The sequence below is a fragment of the Melospiza melodia genome, chromosome 12, assembly GCF_035770615.1.
Source record: "Melospiza melodia melodia isolate bMelMel2 chromosome 12, bMelMel2.pri, whole genome shotgun sequence".
Taxonomy (NCBI): Eukaryota; Metazoa; Chordata; class Aves; order Passeriformes; family Passerellidae; genus Melospiza; species Melospiza melodia.
Genome location: NC_086205.1, coordinates 12892709 through 12910544, shown reverse-complemented (window position 1 = coordinate 12910544; position 17836 = coordinate 12892709). Strand labels below are relative to the sequence as shown.

Below are 17836 nucleotides of genomic sequence, written 5' to 3'. Positions count from 1 at the left end.
CAGTTAGCAATGTAAATTCTGCTACTGAATCCAAAACAGCCCCGAACCAGCTGATGAGAAGGAAAACCCCAGCTCATCACAGCATCCTATGTAGGAAGAAAGCTGGTATGCACAGACCCACCTTGGGTATTCTCACTCAAGTCCTAAACTTGGAGTGTGGTCCAGGTCAGAGGGAGCGAGTGTCTTTCTTACGACAAACTCCACCCCATGTGTTTTAATCAGATAACCCTTTTTTTTTGTATGCCCAGTTAGTGGACAAGAGCATTAGTAATAGAAAAGGGGAAAAAAAAAGCAAACATGGAAATAGATCTTTTATTTAGTCAAAATATCTTTATTTGGCTGTATTTAGCAGAATACAGCCCCCATTATTTGCTCGTTATTCCCAATTTCTCGTGTGTCCATTCTTTCAGTACAATATATTAACAGCTTGCACCTCATCAGCACTTTCCAGTTAAGGCTCCCAAGCATTTACAGACAGCAGGTAACTAATCCTCACAACAACCATTAGCAGTAGGGAAGGAAAATGATCTGCAGCTGCAGTGAGAAGTCAACATCAACTTTTCCCAAGTTTTTCTTTGATTTCCAGTGTCTAGCTTGTATTATGCCAGGCTTGACAAACATGTGTCCCTGCAGTTGTATTCATGCTTTTGAAAGAGAGAGTCATTTTGAGCACTCAAAATCTAGAGCAATTTATCAACATCTTTCTTCAGTAACTTTTGAAGGCCACAAAAAAAAGTGAGCAGCAGAATCCAAAACTAGGAACAAGGCATAACTTCCAGTTACATGCTATACTAATAGACATAATTCTCTGTAACTTACCTTTGTACTTCAAAGCCACAATCCATTCCCTTCTCCTTACACATTATTCTCTACTGGACACATTTCCAGCAGACTTCAGCCTCAGGTACTCACATTTGCATTTTACCAGCTAGTTTTATGGAAGTCTCCAGAGTCATCAGTTCTATGTTTGGATGACTGCAATGAGCATTAATGAAAAAAAAAAAAAAAAACACCAGCACCCCAACAACCTACCAAGCAACAGGTGTGGTCTTTGAGTATTTAAAGCAAACTTCAGAGTTTATGGAAAAGTCTAGTATGTGATTGTTTTAATGAAGATAATCTCAACCCCAGGCTTGATTCAAATGAAAGACTAAATATTAACTTGACATTAATACCTTCTTACCAGTAGTGCATCTGCAAAGAGATTCTTCATTAAACCCTGTAAATTCACAATTGTACCTTGCAAACAGAATTACTATGACTGTTCAAGCAAACAATAATTTTAAAATATCCATTCAGTTCATATAAATGATATCTTCATCTTAGCTCCATCATAAGAAACAGGCATGGAACACAGACAAAACCTTTTCTTAGTTAGGTTAACACTGAAAATTCAAACAGTCTGACAAACACGTTGCAAGTACTTTAACAGAAACAATATAAAATTTCACTGGCTTAAAAAAAACATCTAAATGAGAAATCCTGGTTATTTCACTGAATTGCTAGACCCTACATTTTAAATGGTGCATTTACAGAACTATTCAGATGAATTAGGCTTCTTCACTAAATACTGAAATTCTGATAAATTGTGCAAGTATTAAAAAATATTAACATTTTAAATGTCAACATTACAATTTTAAATAGCCTTGCAAGTGCAATGTTATAAATATTAAAAAAACCTCAGAGCTACAATTTAATATAATTTATATGAGAAAATGAAAGTGCTTTTCAAGTATTTATGTTCATTTATAGTTGGATTCTCTTGTATATAAGTCAGTGCTTAGATGGTACAATTTAAATATCAGTCTTTTTAAAAATTCTGGATGCATACATTTATCTGTATGGAATAAATGGTTTCATTTGCAGATATGTGTGCTAAATATTTAAATACAGACTACAATTTGTGATAAATATTTAAATATGAAATACTGTAAAATGGAAGTATTATAGATTTTGTTAGCAATCACATCCTGATGGGTGTTTAATAACCTGACAATGCCATGGGAGCCCTTGAGCCATACAGTAATTGTTAATTCCAACAAAATCCCAAATTACACGGTAAATAGTTTTTTCTTCAGGAGAGACAAAAGCATGTGACCATAATAATTTCTGCCAAATTTGAAGAACTCAAAGACTGCATGATCAATGTCAAAAGCCATGGAATCTAAAGAAAACTTCCCAACACTTTCTTCAGTCAGCCCTTAGGCACAGTCACTCTGGAGCACAGAGCCAGTGCTGCCACCACTGTCCTGCCTGCCCAGTGCCTGCTGTCGCTCCCTCTCTGGCCAGTCAAGCACCACTATCATCACAGTGATACAAAAACCTTTGTATTCCTGTTTGCCAGCCAGAGCAAGGGTGAGGTACGTGGGGAGATACTTGTTTATTAGACAAGAAAACCAAACCAAAACAACTCTTAATGAATCATTATATAGTTAAAAGTGCACTGAAAATATTTCCTATTGAACCCTATCTCTCATAAGTGCCAGACTGGCATCTTAAATGATATCCACTTGAAATACTGAACATATGTAAGCTGATACAGGAGCATTTAGATTGTCTTGCTGTTTGAAAAGCACATGACACAAGGCAGCATTGACATCTTTCATTAAGGATCTGGTGATGCTGTAGTTTTATGGTGAAGATGCAGCTCAGAAATGACAAGGTTCAGCAGATGTCCCTGCAGATGCCATTATAAGATTCCTCCAACAAAGTGCTTTGTCATTTGCCATAGACAAAAGTCAAACTGTTGCCCTACCTCACCACAGTGCTGCCCTGGCAATTTTTAATTCTCTTTCCAGATGCAGCAGGACTTCAATAAATTATAGCTCTTCAGAGTTAGGCAATTCTTTGTAATAAATCAGTTTCATGTTCTGTGAAGAGTGGCCAGCATTTAGATTGGTCTCTTCATGCAGACCTGACAACGACTGATGATATTCTCTAGTTGTCCTGCTTTCAAAGTTTGTGGCACAGGTCTCCTAGAAGAAAAAACCCAAACATTCAATTTTTTTTCTTTAAAAAATAGGGAGAGACAATGAGACTTTGGATATGGAATTACTGACAACAACCTTGAAATTTTTGGCTCAAACATCTGTGTGCTACAAAATTACTCTGCACCTGACAAACAGGGGTGCCTAACCTGAAGGGAGTCACAAAGGAAGCTCCCACAGGTTTTGCAGGCATTTGTGTCCTTGGGCACTGGGATGCAGGGAAGTACAGTTTACCTGAACATTCTTCTTGGATTTAATGATGCCAACCAGAAACTGTAGGAATTTGTGTAGTAGTTGCATGTCCCCCTGCCATGGCACTCTATGAATGGGACGGCCCGAAATTCTTCCAGACAAGATCCAGGAGATGCCAATGCTTGGCCAGAAGCTTCTGAGCCAGCACTTGTGTACTGCAACCACCAAAACATTTTCATAAGAACTTGTCCATCAGCTTTTTGTAAACTGCCAGCAAAAAATTCCTCCTCTTTCTAAAACATACCAAATGTTCTGTGGTATATCTTGGACAAAATAAAATGAATGCAGATTCATTTGATAAAAATGAAGCACGGAAGCCTTCTGAAAATTCTATGGCATTTCTTAAGTGCCTGCAATGGTCTTTCTCAGATCGATGAAATGCAGTAACCAGCACAAAGCCAGCAAGCTGTCTTCTGTCCAGTTGAGTACAACAGTAACTGCATTACAAATAAACCAAATTGGTGGGGGTGTGTTTTCATATTTTTTATTGCACTGATCACTTCTCCCAACAAAAAAAGCAGAAAGGCATTTCCTTCTCTGATGTTGGTAAATGCTTGTAGAAATAGCTCTATAGTAATTTACAATGGTGTAAAATTGGCTAGAAAATACCATCTAACTTTGCTGATATTGGAAACAAGTTAATTGTTTTAACCAAATGCTAAAAAATTCTCTCATTTTTTCCCAAGTTTATTATTATTACTACTTGGGGCCAAATCACAGGAGCAACAAAAACTTCACCCTAGACCTAAAAGGACTTTACACTATGGAAAAAAGAGGGGTTTAAAATTCCTCTACCTTAATTTTTCAATCCCTATGACATCCCACAAACATGGGTAATGCAGATGAAATGCTACATCCCTATTATAAATATACTGTTAGTCCCATAAGCAGTTCTCAATTTGCACTTCCATTATGAACTTTCTTCACTCGTATCTAATTATGGCATCAAACTTGCTGAGGCAGTCTGCTGTAGACAGGGTTCTGCATTTATTTTTATTTTAGTTTTCGGTGCACTTCAGCCCCAAATCTGATTTTTATAAGAACTTCCTGGCATGGAATTTGGTCACTTATTTCTATGTTTTTGTGTTCAGAACCATTTTAACCACTCCACTCTCCAAACCTATTTCCTAGGTCTTAGCATAACATGTGAAAGTGAATGCATACAGTTATTTTTGCCAGCCTAAAATCATTCAGTACTTCTCTTATCTTTTCTGCTTTTCCTCCTGCCACCTATTTTTGTGAACAGATCAGAATAGCTGTTTCTATGCTTTTGGAATTGAATAAGAATTAATAGAATTATTTTCTACTTCTCAGCAGAGGAAAAAAAATTAAAAGGATTTAACAGTTATTAAGAAACAAATGAGCTCTGAAAACACCAATGAAAATGAGAGGACATAAAATTAATAATTCAAGTTGTTACATCCTTACCATAACAAAAGAAAAACCCTTCCAGAGAGACATCCAGCCATCTGGACATGCAGGAACTACAGTTGTTTGGCTGTGAACTGCTATTACCATTGCAGCTCCTTCACAGACAACACACCTGTGAAGGAAAGCACATACATTCAGTGCAGACATGAGGGAAAACATGAAAGCAGAGCAAACTTGTGCCTTCTAGGATGGTAGCTACCTCATGGCATAGCACACTTTACTATAAATGCTACTGCTCCCACAGGTTTGTGTAAATTGAACCCATATACCTTACCTTGCAATTGCTTTGCAATCTCTACTAGTAACACCAGACTAAAACTGTTCTAAGATGGGAAGCAATTCCAGAACATTTGAGCTTCTTAATTTTGCCTTTAACAAAGTAATGAGCAGTATGTTACCTTTTTCACATGCTCACTATTTTGTGTTGCTCTGTTTTAGTTCAAAGTTCTGTACTTCTGTGCCTTTATTTGCTAAGATTATAAAAAGTAATATTTATTTCCTAAATGAGGAAACTGAAGCTGAGTTACTGGATTGCAACAACAGGGTAGAGCAGGACAGAAGATAAGAGTGCAAAGCCTGCCTTCCCACCTTGGATTTTACTGCTCTAGGCCTTTCATGCTTTTAGGACTTTTCTCTTACATTGTTCTCCATCCTGCTCAGCTATTCCAAGTAAATAGAAAAGGCCGTGCTTGCAGAACAGTGTTTCATAGCTGAGAACCTTCAGCTCAGTTTACAATGTTCTTCACTAACTAAATATATCATGCAGAACTGAAAGCAGAACTTGATTTGTGCTATAATTCTAAATAACAAAGTTGTCTTTATTTAATCTTAGTCTGTCTCTAATATCAATAATGATAGGGTCTAAAGAAAACAATCCCTGCAATCAGTAGGACAGTGTTCCACTTTCTTATGCTGGCTCTGCAGCAATAGGCCCTGTGGTGGGACCCTAGCTTTATTCCAACTTTTCTAGAGAGTATCAGTGAGTATTTGACATACTTAGGTGAGCAATCAAAAAGCAGGCTGATGAAGTCAGTGCTTGTACTGGCTGAGACAGACAGGTCTTGCCTGATTTGCCACTTAAAACAATTTGTGATGCCTCTACATTTCCAGGGCAGAAGTGCTAAAATTCTTATCCTTTTACCTGCTTATCTGGGGCTCGAGTGCCCTGCCAGAAATGGGTGCCATGTCTGGTGGCATCACCACTGCAGTGGACAGCCAGTAGGAGTAGTCATTGCGAGAAGCAAAGCTACAAACATCATTGGGGCTGCAGAACAAGAATGGCATGGTGCTGAACCTCTGCAAGCAGCTACCAGCTGTTCCTGGAGGACAAAAGAGGAGAGGTTTGTGGCAGAAGGAGATTAAATTTAGTGCAGCAACCAGAAGAGACACACGATGGCACCCAATCTACTATAGGAAGAACTAAAACAGTTATTAACTATAAAAAGAGTCTGTTCAGTAAGATTATCTGAAAGCAAAATGCTTCTGGCTTATACAAAAATATCTATATAATAAACCAGGGCTAAGAACAAAATCTGTTAAAACAATACAATCTTCTTGAATAGTATCAGCCCTTGACACAGTAGCAGGGACTCAGCAGCTTAAACAACAGTTTCTGGTGACATTATTCACACCCTAAAGTATCCCACTTAGGCTCCAAAACCCACAAGATTCTCCTTCACATCCTGTGGTGTTACTGTCAGCCCTGTGTCAGCTCAAATGTTGTCAAGGTTATATATAGGTTATATGTGTTATGTATGTCAAGGTTATATGTATACTAGACACCTATCCATAAGTAACTGAATTCTTCCTCAAAAATCTCTAGAGATATCAACAAGGGAATATAGGAGTGCAGGAAAGAAAAGTGTCTTTTAAACCATGATTCCTGAATTGACTCCAGGCCCTTCTGGAGACAGATGGTTGAAACCAATGTTTATCTCAGACATTTACTGTAAATTTGGTTTCAGGACAACTTAGCATTACTGGACTCTAAGAAAACAATCTGAATTTTTTTTACCAATACAGTACCAAGATCTTGTCCATGTGCTCGCTCATTTCCTTGTACAAAAAGCAGTGAATAGCCAACATAGATCTGGGATGTCCCATGTGGGCACGAAGGAATCTTTGTTGTCTGACTATGCCGGGTAAAGATAAATCCTTTTCTTGTTGGACCAGCAGTGATAGTACCTGGTGATCCAGGTAACCCCTGCAGACCTGGAAAGCCAATCAATCCAGGTTGTCCTGTGGATGAGAAATAAATATGTCTGCAAGTATTAGAATTTTGTTTAAATTTTCATTTCTTTTAAATTTGTGAAACTGCTTGAAAACTAACCAAAAAAATACCACTTAACAAGATACAACTTAAAAACTCGTAGAATATGTTCCAGATATAGGAATTCCTTCAGACTTAGCTCAGGCAGCTTTACACTGCATAGCTTTATGGCATAGTGAGGTATTTTAAAGAACCCTGGCCATTTTAACCAAAAAAAAGCTTAAAGTAAAAACATTTTGTGGTGCCTAAATAAAAATATTTTGTTCTATTTTGATGTAATAAAAAGGCAGCCTGCTACCTACAGGTTTCAAATGACTAAATAGAAGTGATTAATAACAGAAGAGCATAGTCAAGGCATATTTCTGTAAATTATTATTTCAGTTGTGAACAAGCATCTGTTAAAAGCTAAGAATGTACTTACATATGTCCCTGAAGTTACTGTAAATGTTCTGTAAATGATAGAATCTCAATACATGTAAGAGGAAGGATTGACAGAAATCAGCAGTACAATTTATCTGTAAATTCAGTTAGTACCAGTCAAACAGAGATTCTGCTTTTCTGTACCTCTTGGTCCTGGAAATCCCCTGTCTCCTTTTGGACCAGGCAATCCTGGATGTCCTGGGTGACCAAAACGGCCTGGTAGACCTTTTACTCCTTTGGGTCCTAAATTGCAATCAAGAAAAAATTCCCCAGAGGCATATGGTGAAGACTTAAGACATGCCAGATTTCTGTGCAGAAGTTTTTTCCACCAAACCAAAATGTTCTCCTAAGCAGCACACACAGACGCATGCATAGAGATAAAAATATAAATCACCTTGCAGTCCAGGAATCCCTTGAATTCCTTGATCACCTGGTGTTCCTGGGACTCCTGGCAGTCCTGCAGGACCCTTGCTTCCTGGGATGGAGAATATTTTTCCAGGGAATCCAGGTGGGCCTAGCAGCAAAAATATAATGAAGATCTATTGCTTTACAATGAGGGAAAGCAAACAAACTACAAAACAAATAAATCAAGCTATGTCAGCTGGTATTTGAAGGAGAAGAGTTGATTACCTTGCTGGCCCTTTGGTCCCCTTGGCCCTTCTGCACCTTGTGGTCCTGGGGGTCCTTGATTACCCTTTTCTCCTAAAAGAGAAGACTGAAGATATCTCTCTGGTTTAAAATGTCAAAACAACTATCAAAGTTTCAGAGGCTTGTTGAAGAGTCCTGCATAATCCATGCAAAGGGTAATTCAACCTATAGACTGGTTTGAAATGTGAAAGTGGGTTTCTTCACCTCTGCTGCAACTGCATAATTTATAGATCAAGTGCATTTAATTTATAAGATGATGCCTATCTATATGAAGGTTGTTCCATAAACCTAGTTTAAATTCTCAACTTTAGACTATATCCTTTCTTTCTATCTTACATGTTTTTGTCCCTGGATTTGCAGCCTTCAAGTGGAGTTCAGCTCCCTTTAACCCTACTGTCAGTTATGCTGAAGGCTTTAAGAGAGGTGTAGAGTTTTTGTTGAGAAATTTGATAAGTCATTCTTTTCACTGAGCACAACATGAGGTTACAGACCACGCTCCACAGTTCTGCTTGAAACAAAAGAATTAATTAAAAGTATTTTTAATACCACATTGGGAGATTTGACATATGTGAAATGAGAGTTTTTGGTTAAAGAAAGTAAGATTACTGTCTGTGTACTTTGCCAATTAGAATAAATTTAAAATGCACAATGGTTAGCATGGATTACTAATAGGTAGGTTAAACAGGTAATGACAATTCTGTGGAACTGTAAGTCATGCAATTGAAAAATGAGAATACTGGAGTAATGCAGGCCTACATCATATTTAAATCACTAGAAAATTGTCTGAATTAAAAGAATTTTTAGCTAACTACTGATTCAACTTACCCTCAGGAATATGAAATTAATGAAGCTAATACATTTAACAGTTCATCTGCTGATAAACTGTAAATGAGCTTTTAATTGGAACTATTCTTACAGCAAACAAGAGACCCAGTGCTGTAATTATAATTAAATGCTCCTGAGTTCTATAGCTAAGAGATTATCAAAAAGTCACATTTTCTAGCAGTAGTGGGATATTTCCAATTGGCAGACTCAGTGCCAAAGTCCTTACAGCTCATCACTCACTCAGGACAAACTTGTTTTGAATTTGCCTGAAATGGAGGTTGTGGATGAGTCAGCCTTTCCTCACCTGAGCTTTAGTTAGGACCCACTCAGAGTGTGCACCTCAGTGAAAACTCTCAGTCAATGCTTTCATTTAGACCTGACTTAACCCAGGCTTTTGTGGCAAAACTTTGTGTCTCTAGAACCCCTCATACACAAATACAATTACAACTCAACATGTAAATGATTGTATTTGGCACACAGGAGTGTACATAATAAATATATTCATACCTTTTACACCTGGGAATCCAAGAAATCCAGGGTCCCCTCTTGCACCAGGATAGCCTGATCGACCTTCTATTCCCTGCAAAACAGAGAACATCAGTGATAAACAGGAGCAGCCTCTTCACACAATGAAATACATTCTATTTTTGTTCAGAATATTCAAGGCATTATGTTCACAGAATATGCTGTAACTAGAACTATCTGCTCCACTTTTAAGCATGTTAGAAATTGTCATATTATTGTTCATATTATCCTGTAATGCAGACCAGCCAAGGAAATTACATACCAGGAATTAGAAAAACAATTCTTATTGACCCACTTAAGTCCATAAAACTGGCTTCTCATATCCACTTTATTTCCTCCAAAACAAGGTGTTTTTGTGAAAATGGGTGGGAGGGGACACTTGTTTGGGTTTGTTGTTTGTTTAGAGATTTTAGAGGGTTTTTTAATGGGTATTATTGTCTTTTCATGGTAAGAGCAGACTATCAATGCAATAAGAAAGAAGCACTGTTTGTTTCACTGACTTTGGGACCAGGAGGGCCAATGTCACCAGCTGGGCCCCTTGGCCCTGGAATTCCATCTGCCCCTTGGACACCTTTGCTTCCTTTCACGCTGAGAGTGGAAAGACCAGGAAGGCCTGGAAAACCAGGAGCACCTACACAGAAATATCAGAGTAAGGGAAAACTGCTGCCAACAGCTTTTCACCTAGATTACACACAACACAATGCATCATTCAATGGCTCCATAACAAAACTCATGTTTATCACCTCAGTGATTTCCAAGGAAATATACATACTTCTTAAAAAAATAAAATTTTTCCTAGCCTGCTAATTTAGTCTAAAATCAGAACTTACAGTACTCTTTAACACTACAGGCTTTTGCATATCCTCCAGTTGTAGTTAAGTTTGGAATCACAGAATCATTTACACTGAAAAAGACCTTTAAGATCATTAAGTCCAATTGAAAACCTAACACTAAGCCATGTTGTCACTTATCGTGAGTGGCACTTAGGGACTATCATGGTTTAGTGACAACATGACTTAGGTTTAGGTGTTAGGCTATCTCACTTTGTTAAAGTTGGATCTCAGCTGCCTCACGAACCACATGGGAAGAAAGCAAGATAATGCAATAGGGTGAACTCAAAAGCTTAGTTATTTTAATTTAAATGTCACTGCACAGATCACGTTGTTTGCAATGGTAATGTTGCATTAACTACTAAAGGACCTGTTTAATTATGAAACTCTCTTAGGGGAATACCCCTTTCAATCTTGAATTCTGGATAGGCTGACTTCTACTTTAAATTATCAGTATATCCTTTCAGACAAATAAGAAGTTCCAACAACACACCTGGTCTTCCATGTGTGCCAGGAATACCTCTGTTCCCTTTCTGGCCAATGATTGCCACGCCTGTGGAGCCCTGAAATCCAGGTAACCCCACTAAGCCAGGAGGTCCAATGGGTCCTTGATCTCCCTGATGACCTTTCACACCTGGAGGCCCAGGAAAACCAGGCAGTCCCATGTCCCCTTTGATTCCTGCAAAGTGTGGACATCACATGTGGAGAAGGCTGTCAAGACAGTGAGGTGATGTGACAACTCCAAAAATGCATTTCCTATATGGCAAAGGTGGAATTCAGCCCTTGTCTTTAGTACAGAAGTCCCCAAAGCCAGTTTGCTACCCTAAAGCAAAATAGTGCTGAGAAGACAGGACTCACAGCAAGGTACACACCACTTTTTTAAAGTTAAAAAACCCCACAAATAAAAAAAATCCCACTCCATTTCAGAGCTTGCTCATCCCAAGAATGAACTTGAGAGGAGGATAAACAGACCAGAGAAGGGAATATTTATTGATGAATAAGTAGAAGAAATGCTTCTTTGTTCAGAACTAAGAAATCCTTTTAAACTGGATCAATATGAATGCAACAAAATAAGACACTATTCCATAGGGACATTGTTTAAAGTCAATCTTAGAGTGCTTTTAATTTTACTTTTTTAAAGTAAAGCAAATCAGTGGATTCCTACCAGCAATGTAAAACCTAAAAAATGGGAAGAGTCCATCTTCTGTTTATTAATATCAAAGGGAAGATGAACAAAATTAAAATGCAACCACTGCAGCTTTCTCAAAATGTGCTTATTATTCAGAAAGATCTTGTTTTGATAAGAATCTACTCTGGTAATCCAATTATATATCACAATAACATTTCAAAAGCTCTAGAATGTGTATATCACCTTCACAAGACCACAGAAGTCAGCTCCTTTATTTGTCTTTTACAACAATCTAAACTTAACAAGCAACAACTCTTGACATTTACTACATAGGACCAAACCATTGATCAAAAGCACAGAATCACTCTTTATAAATAAGATTTCCTCTGACACTTAGTGCCATTTCTAGCACCTGAAAGCAGGAGGGGACTTGAGGATGGTTCTGGGATTTAAAAATTAAGCTGCTGCTTTTCAAAAAGGCAACTCACCTCTACGCCCAGGAATACCTGGAAAACCAGGGATCCCTCTCCCTGGTGGTCCTGTAAAATATTGGGTCACATTACACTCAAAGTCCAAAATAATTTTTTGAAAACATCACAGTTTTCTAATATTTCAGACACTTTTTCAGTGATCATGGAATCAAAAGGTAGAGTTCAGATGTATGTAAAGTAAAATGTATTATATCCACTTCTTCTATACAAAACCACAAATTAAATTTTTATGTTTTTATTTATACGAAGAACTCTTATTGGTCAATCTTATTTGAGGAACATTCTACAAGAAGAAGCTATTTCTTTCTTTTCAGAGAAAAAAAAAAAAAACCCTGCACACTTAATTTAGTTATTAAGAAAAATAGAAAAACAAATGTAAACCTACAAAAGAAAACACGTTAACAGTAATTACTTCAAACAGTGATTACTTCAACATGAGAATACTTTCTAAATACTATGGATGCCTGCTAAGTATCTTCTTGATACTAGGATGCAAAGAAAAAAATTTCAGTGTAAAATTCTGTCAGAATTCAGTGTAGGACTAAATCCATCTGAACACTGTTAACATCAGGAATGACTTTTAAATGAAAGCTTTCACAACCCAAGGTGTTGGTCATGGAAGCTTTCACTATTTATGCAGGAAAACACTGTGATTCCTTTTATTGTATATTCATGTAAGACAGCAGATTGCTTTGAAAGGATTTTGGTTCGTTTAAACTCTTTGAGATTAAACCCATAAGAGCTGTTAACAGCAGTATTTTGACTCTTGCAGACATGAACATTTTTAGGTGACATTACAACACGTGTAGAATAGTGTAGAATAGAGCATTTGTAATGCACTTGGGTTGTTGACAGCATGTACAAAAATTACATAGAAAACCACTTATAACCTTCTACTTCTAAACTTAGCTTTGGCTCCACAGAAGCTCCTTGGTAATCCTTCCCAAATCATCCTTGTCACTATAATTACAGAAAAAAACCCAATTGTCAAAGAGAATGAAAATACTTCACTGCTGTTACCTGGTTCTCCCTTTACTCCTGGGGAACCAGGCATACCATCCTGACCTTGAGTACCCCTTTCACCAACAAGCCCAGGTTTTCCAGGGGCTCCAACAGCACCTGTGAATTACAATGGACCACAATATCATTTTTACTTCTGTAACTTTGCAGTGAGAAGATTTGACTCCCCTTTAATAAAATTTAATTAGCTCAGCTACTTCAAAGATAGGGGTAGCTGTGTTGGTCTAGAGCAGCATATAGCTTGTATAGAGCTCACTGGACTTCAGTAGATTTAACAGCCCCTCTATTTTCACAGACATAATAAAGTCTTCAATGCATGCCTCTCTGTTGCTACATATACACACTGCCCCTGAGGTATAGTTTAGTTCTGTTTTAGTTCTGTTGCTTTAGCAGACAACTACAGCTCTTGGTTACTCCAGTTAGTTTCCTTCTCTTCATCTACCTATATCTTAGTATAGGTAGGTAGAACCTAAAGAACCTAAGCCTTTCTTAAAATTGTGTGGCTATCACATCTTGAGACCCTTGGATATGTACTCAATTTTTAAATTTCACACTTTCCAGTAGTGAAGCAAAATTAAAACTTTTTGCCTCAGCTGAATGGTTAACATTGAAAATGGGCTGTGAAAAGGAGGCAAACAAAGCCTCAAACTGAACTGAAATCCCAAATCCAGGGCAGTGATTTAGGAGAGAAGCTATATACCATACCAGGAGGGCCTGGGACTCCCTGCTGTCCTGGGCGGCCCTGGCATCCTTTAACACCAGGATTTCCAGGGGGTCCACACTGCCCTGTGGGAAGAAAGAGTGTGGCAGAGGGGAAGTGGCATCACCTCTAGATCCAGACTCAGTTTAGAGCTTTGCTGGTGTTTCTGCTTTGGCCAGCTGCAAAAGTTCTCCAGGTGACCCAAGCTGGCCTGGCTGTTGTGACCACAGAGGAGCTGTTGAGGTTTGCAGCAGTCAGTGTAAGTCACTGTGCCACCCCCAGGCACTCGTGCACTTGAGGGATTATCTTCTACAAGTGTCACCAGCTCACCAGCCCTCCAAAAGCACCCCATACCTGGGATTCCTGCACCTCCAGTTTCCCCTCTGATCCCATGTGGTCCTGGTACTCCTGTAAGCCCTGGTTGACCCTCAGAGCCCTTTTCTCCTTTGCTGCCAAAAACTCCTGGAGGACCTGGATCTCCCTGAGAAACAGTTGCACACACACAAGTAAAGAATCACAGTGTGGAATAGAAAAATCACATGCAATTTACATGTAATCACATTTCATTACGATTTTCAGACAAAAACCAAAGCAGACTAAATACAAAGTCTTCTCATAATACCACTGATCTTTTAGAAATAGTTAAGATCTATTTTTAACCTTTATAAACCAAGCTGTTTTTAGATTTTTCCCTGGCACAGACTTCCCTTCAATTTTATTCCACCCGCTCTTCTTTTGATCCAAACATTCATTCCTTAGGTAATATGCAGCTATTCAAAATCCTAAATTGCATTTTTTTCCTTGAATTCCTACTGACGTTTTTCACAGTAATCTCACTGGGGCTACCCAGCTCATACTGAAAATAAACAAATCATTTAAATTACAGGATTTATAGAGGAATTTAAGCTTCAGCCACACATTTCAGATAATCTCATAGGTAAAAAGACTTCCAGTTATTCAACAACCAGAACATGTGGAGTTAAACTATCCAACTGATTTAACTTAAAAATACTGGTTTTTCTTAGCAAGGTATGTATGACCAAACAGCATAAACTGGATGTAATACACATTACTAATGAAAAACAAAATCTTGTGCAAGGATATTACCAGACTATCAAAACCAAACAGTGCAAGTTTATATTATAAAACTTCTGCATTTGCTGAGTTTTTGATGTTTTAACTTTTTAACATCCTTGTTCTTAATGAATTAGAACTTTTACAGAAAGCAAATTACTTCAAGATATTTCATCTTTATAAATAAGTAATTCTTGCGCAAATGAAGTGAAATATGATGAAAAAACTTCTCCAGAGTAATGACACAATAGAATTTTCATATTTCTTACCACTAATAAATCAACTACTTCTGCAAACTCTGCAGCTCTTGCTTACGTGTTGTTCTGTTTCTATAGTCAAAGGCTCTGCCTAACAGGAAAGTTTTTCCACTGCCTTTATACCTTTGGGCCAGGTTCTCCTGGAGGCCCAGCAGATGGGTACCCAGGATCTCCTTTGTCACCTGGAAAGCCACCATAGCCTGGTGGACCAGGGTCACCTGATGGTCCTGGAAAGCCTGGAGATCCTTTCTGGCCTTTTGGACCTGGAAAAATACCAATACTGATACCATTCTTAAAAGGATCATAATTGCTTTTCACACTCCATGTTTTGTGAGCTATTGCTTTATATATAGAGATATTAATTCTTCATTAAAGTAATTTAAACTGTGATTTGATTTCTAAAAAGAGGTTCTTACATGTAAAATATATAAGTTAAAGAATTTGGATACAGAGGGAGAATTGCATTCTGCAAGTCAAGCAAATGCTAGGGTGAAGATAAGTCTATGGATACTAAAGAGTAAATCCCAGTCTAAGAATTGTGTGGTGTGCTGACAGTAACAGCTCAGACCTGTGCAAATGCTTCTAGAGAGCTTTATGAATTTGTAATATGACTTGAAAGAAAATGACCTGGAATTCCCATATCCCCTTGGTCTCCAGGTGCACCTGGGAATCCTTGTCCTCCAGGAATCCCTGGAAGACCCATAAATCCCTTGGCTCCTGCAAGATGAAGAAATAAATGTCATGTTAGAACTGTGATGGATGCAAAATCCTCTACCACACACCTCCTTTTAGTGTATTACTATTATATAGATAATATATATAATATTACTACTATATAGATAACCTATTATATAGATAATTACTATAATAATAGATAATTATATAGATATAGATACAGACACAGATAAAATTATCATTATTGTTTTCAGAAAGCCAAGGAAATAACAAATACCTTATGTAGCAATATTAAAATTAAGGTTTGTGACCACGCACTTTGGGGCAGTCGCTGCAATATATTTTAGCTGAATTTGATCAAGATCATGAATTTTTATTTATGCATTGTACTCTCCTTTCATTGCTTGCACTCCAGTTCAGTTTAGTTTTGTGCATGGAACAATCACATTATTACTTATGACAGATTTCTCATGACTAGGATATAGTAAAAAGCTGAATGTGACCTAAGCAATTTTCCCCTCACTCACTTATCTTGAGATTCATTTAGCTAAATTAGCACTCAGTTTAATGACTAAAAGATCCAAATACATCTAGAATGATCCGTGAACATTCTTTCTAAATGCCAGTGTGCCATAGCCTGACATTTTTAAAGCTGCTTTTCACTGGAAATCTGCTAACTTTTGAAATACAAGTCAAATATTTAAGTTTTGAAAAGGGAAATATAATTCATCTGAAATTAAAAAAATTCCTAAAATATTTTTGTGCAAAACTGTAGTACTTTAGAATTAATTTTTAAATAATATTGAAAATTCAAACTTCTTTTTGCTTTTTAGAAATATTAATTTTTATTCATTGGTTTCATCAGCTTTTAGATTTATTGTTATTCAGGATTTAATATTATTTTTTTTTTCTATTTGTCATCCTAAACAATGGTCTATACTTGAAAGAAAACAAAGAATCATTTGGTGATAGCTGCTGTGACATTCAAACTGCAGCTTTTGAAATTGCCTAGTTTCAGAATTCTCAGGAAAGCTTGAGAGTTAACAGAGAATGTAGTGCTGCTTCTGGAGCCAAGCTGGTGTGCACTGGAGCAGCAGTACCTCCCTGCCCACATGGCACAGGAATTTCCAATACACATATTCCATACCTGGTACACCAGGCATTCCTTCAGACCCATCAACACCTGGTGGACCTTGCACACCAACGTCTCCTTTTTCTCCCCTCACACCCATTTGGCCTTGAACTCCTAAAATGAAATTTCATTTGAAAGATATTACAAAACAACATCCTAGAATATAACTTTTGTACAAAGTTTAACATTCTATAACTCTTTAAGCTAATGAAACAGAAGTAGAGCATGGGATTTTCACGGTGAACACACGTAAGCAAAGCACAGACTAAAATCCAAGATCTTCTGTATTTTTCATGTGGAGGCAATAGGAAGTTCCTGAAAGCTTCCATAGGAAAATACCAATAGAAAAAGCCAGATAGCATTAGTTAAGCATCTACAGCTCGTGTAGAGAGTCCATATTAATATTGCAAACAAAGGAGTTTTTCTGGCAGTCAAGTACTTCTGAGCAGATTTGATGTCTTTGCAATCCAGCCTCTGGTTGGTAAGTGCAGCCATTTCTGTGCTCACAGAATAATATAAATGTAAAAACATGAATGTAGAGTATATATATATATAGAAGCCTCCTGGTACTACTGATATATTATTTAGCATAAAAATGAGAGCTTTTAAAGGACTTAGGACTTACTAAAATTGAATATTCAGCTCAATGTAATATCCAACTATTCCATAAAAAAGAAGGCAGTTCTAGTGTTTAGCAATAATTATTTCAAAACAATGTGATTACTCTCAGCAGTAGCATCAGTTTATTCCATATTTTAGAGTCCACTGGAACTGCAAAACAGATGACAACCCTGGCTAGTTTTAATGACAGAACAATGAATGTGTACCTTTTAAACCTCGTTCTCCTTTGTCCCCAATACCAACCAAGGTCTCAGATGGTCCTGGAAATCCTTTATCACCTGGTTCACCTTTTTCTCCAAGAAATCCTTTTCTTCCCTTTATTCCTGGAAAGCCAGGAGAGCCTGCAAGAAAATAGAGTGAAATTTTCTGAAGAGACCTGACTAGATGATATAATAAAGCAAAGCAGATAATGCCAATCTTCAAGAGCAATTGTAATCTACCTATGTAAATATACATTGCAAAACATCCTAAACTAGCTTCTTAACTGCTCCAATCATCAATAAAACACCTACAAGTACAGATTACTTGTAGCAAATAATGCTTGTCCTTC

At 37.4% G+C, this 17836-nt stretch overlaps 1 protein-coding gene across 1 annotated transcript in view; it reads right to left on the bottom strand.

Moving 5' to 3' along the window:
- Positions 1-310: 310 nt before the first annotated feature.
- Positions 311-17836, bottom strand: part of COL4A3 (collagen type IV alpha 3 chain) — a 54567-nt gene continuing 37041 nt past the window's right edge. Inside the window, exons 34-52 of the mRNA XM_063166832.1 lie at positions 17493-17627; positions 16681-16779; positions 15486-15575; positions 14982-15121; positions 13882-14008; positions 13533-13613; positions 12828-12926; positions 11805-11855; positions 10681-10866; positions 9858-9988; positions 9340-9412; positions 7990-8061; positions 7754-7873; positions 7504-7602; positions 6696-6908; positions 5812-5989; positions 4668-4782; positions 3222-3394; positions 311-2975 (exon numbers count right to left, since the gene is read on the bottom strand). Coding sequence (XP_063022902.1) covers positions 2891-2975; positions 3222-3394; positions 4668-4782; positions 5812-5989; positions 6696-6908; positions 7504-7602; positions 7754-7873; positions 7990-8061; positions 9340-9412; positions 9858-9988; positions 10681-10866; positions 11805-11855; positions 12828-12926; positions 13533-13613; positions 13882-14008; positions 14982-15121; positions 15486-15575; positions 16681-16779; positions 17493-17627 — 2267 coding nt within the window. The 3' untranslated portion in view covers positions 311-2890. The remainder of the gene's footprint in view (positions 2976-3221; positions 3395-4667; positions 4783-5811; positions 5990-6695; positions 6909-7503; positions 7603-7753; positions 7874-7989; positions 8062-9339; positions 9413-9857; positions 9989-10680; positions 10867-11804; positions 11856-12827; positions 12927-13532; positions 13614-13881; positions 14009-14981; positions 15122-15485; positions 15576-16680; positions 16780-17492; positions 17628-17836) is intronic.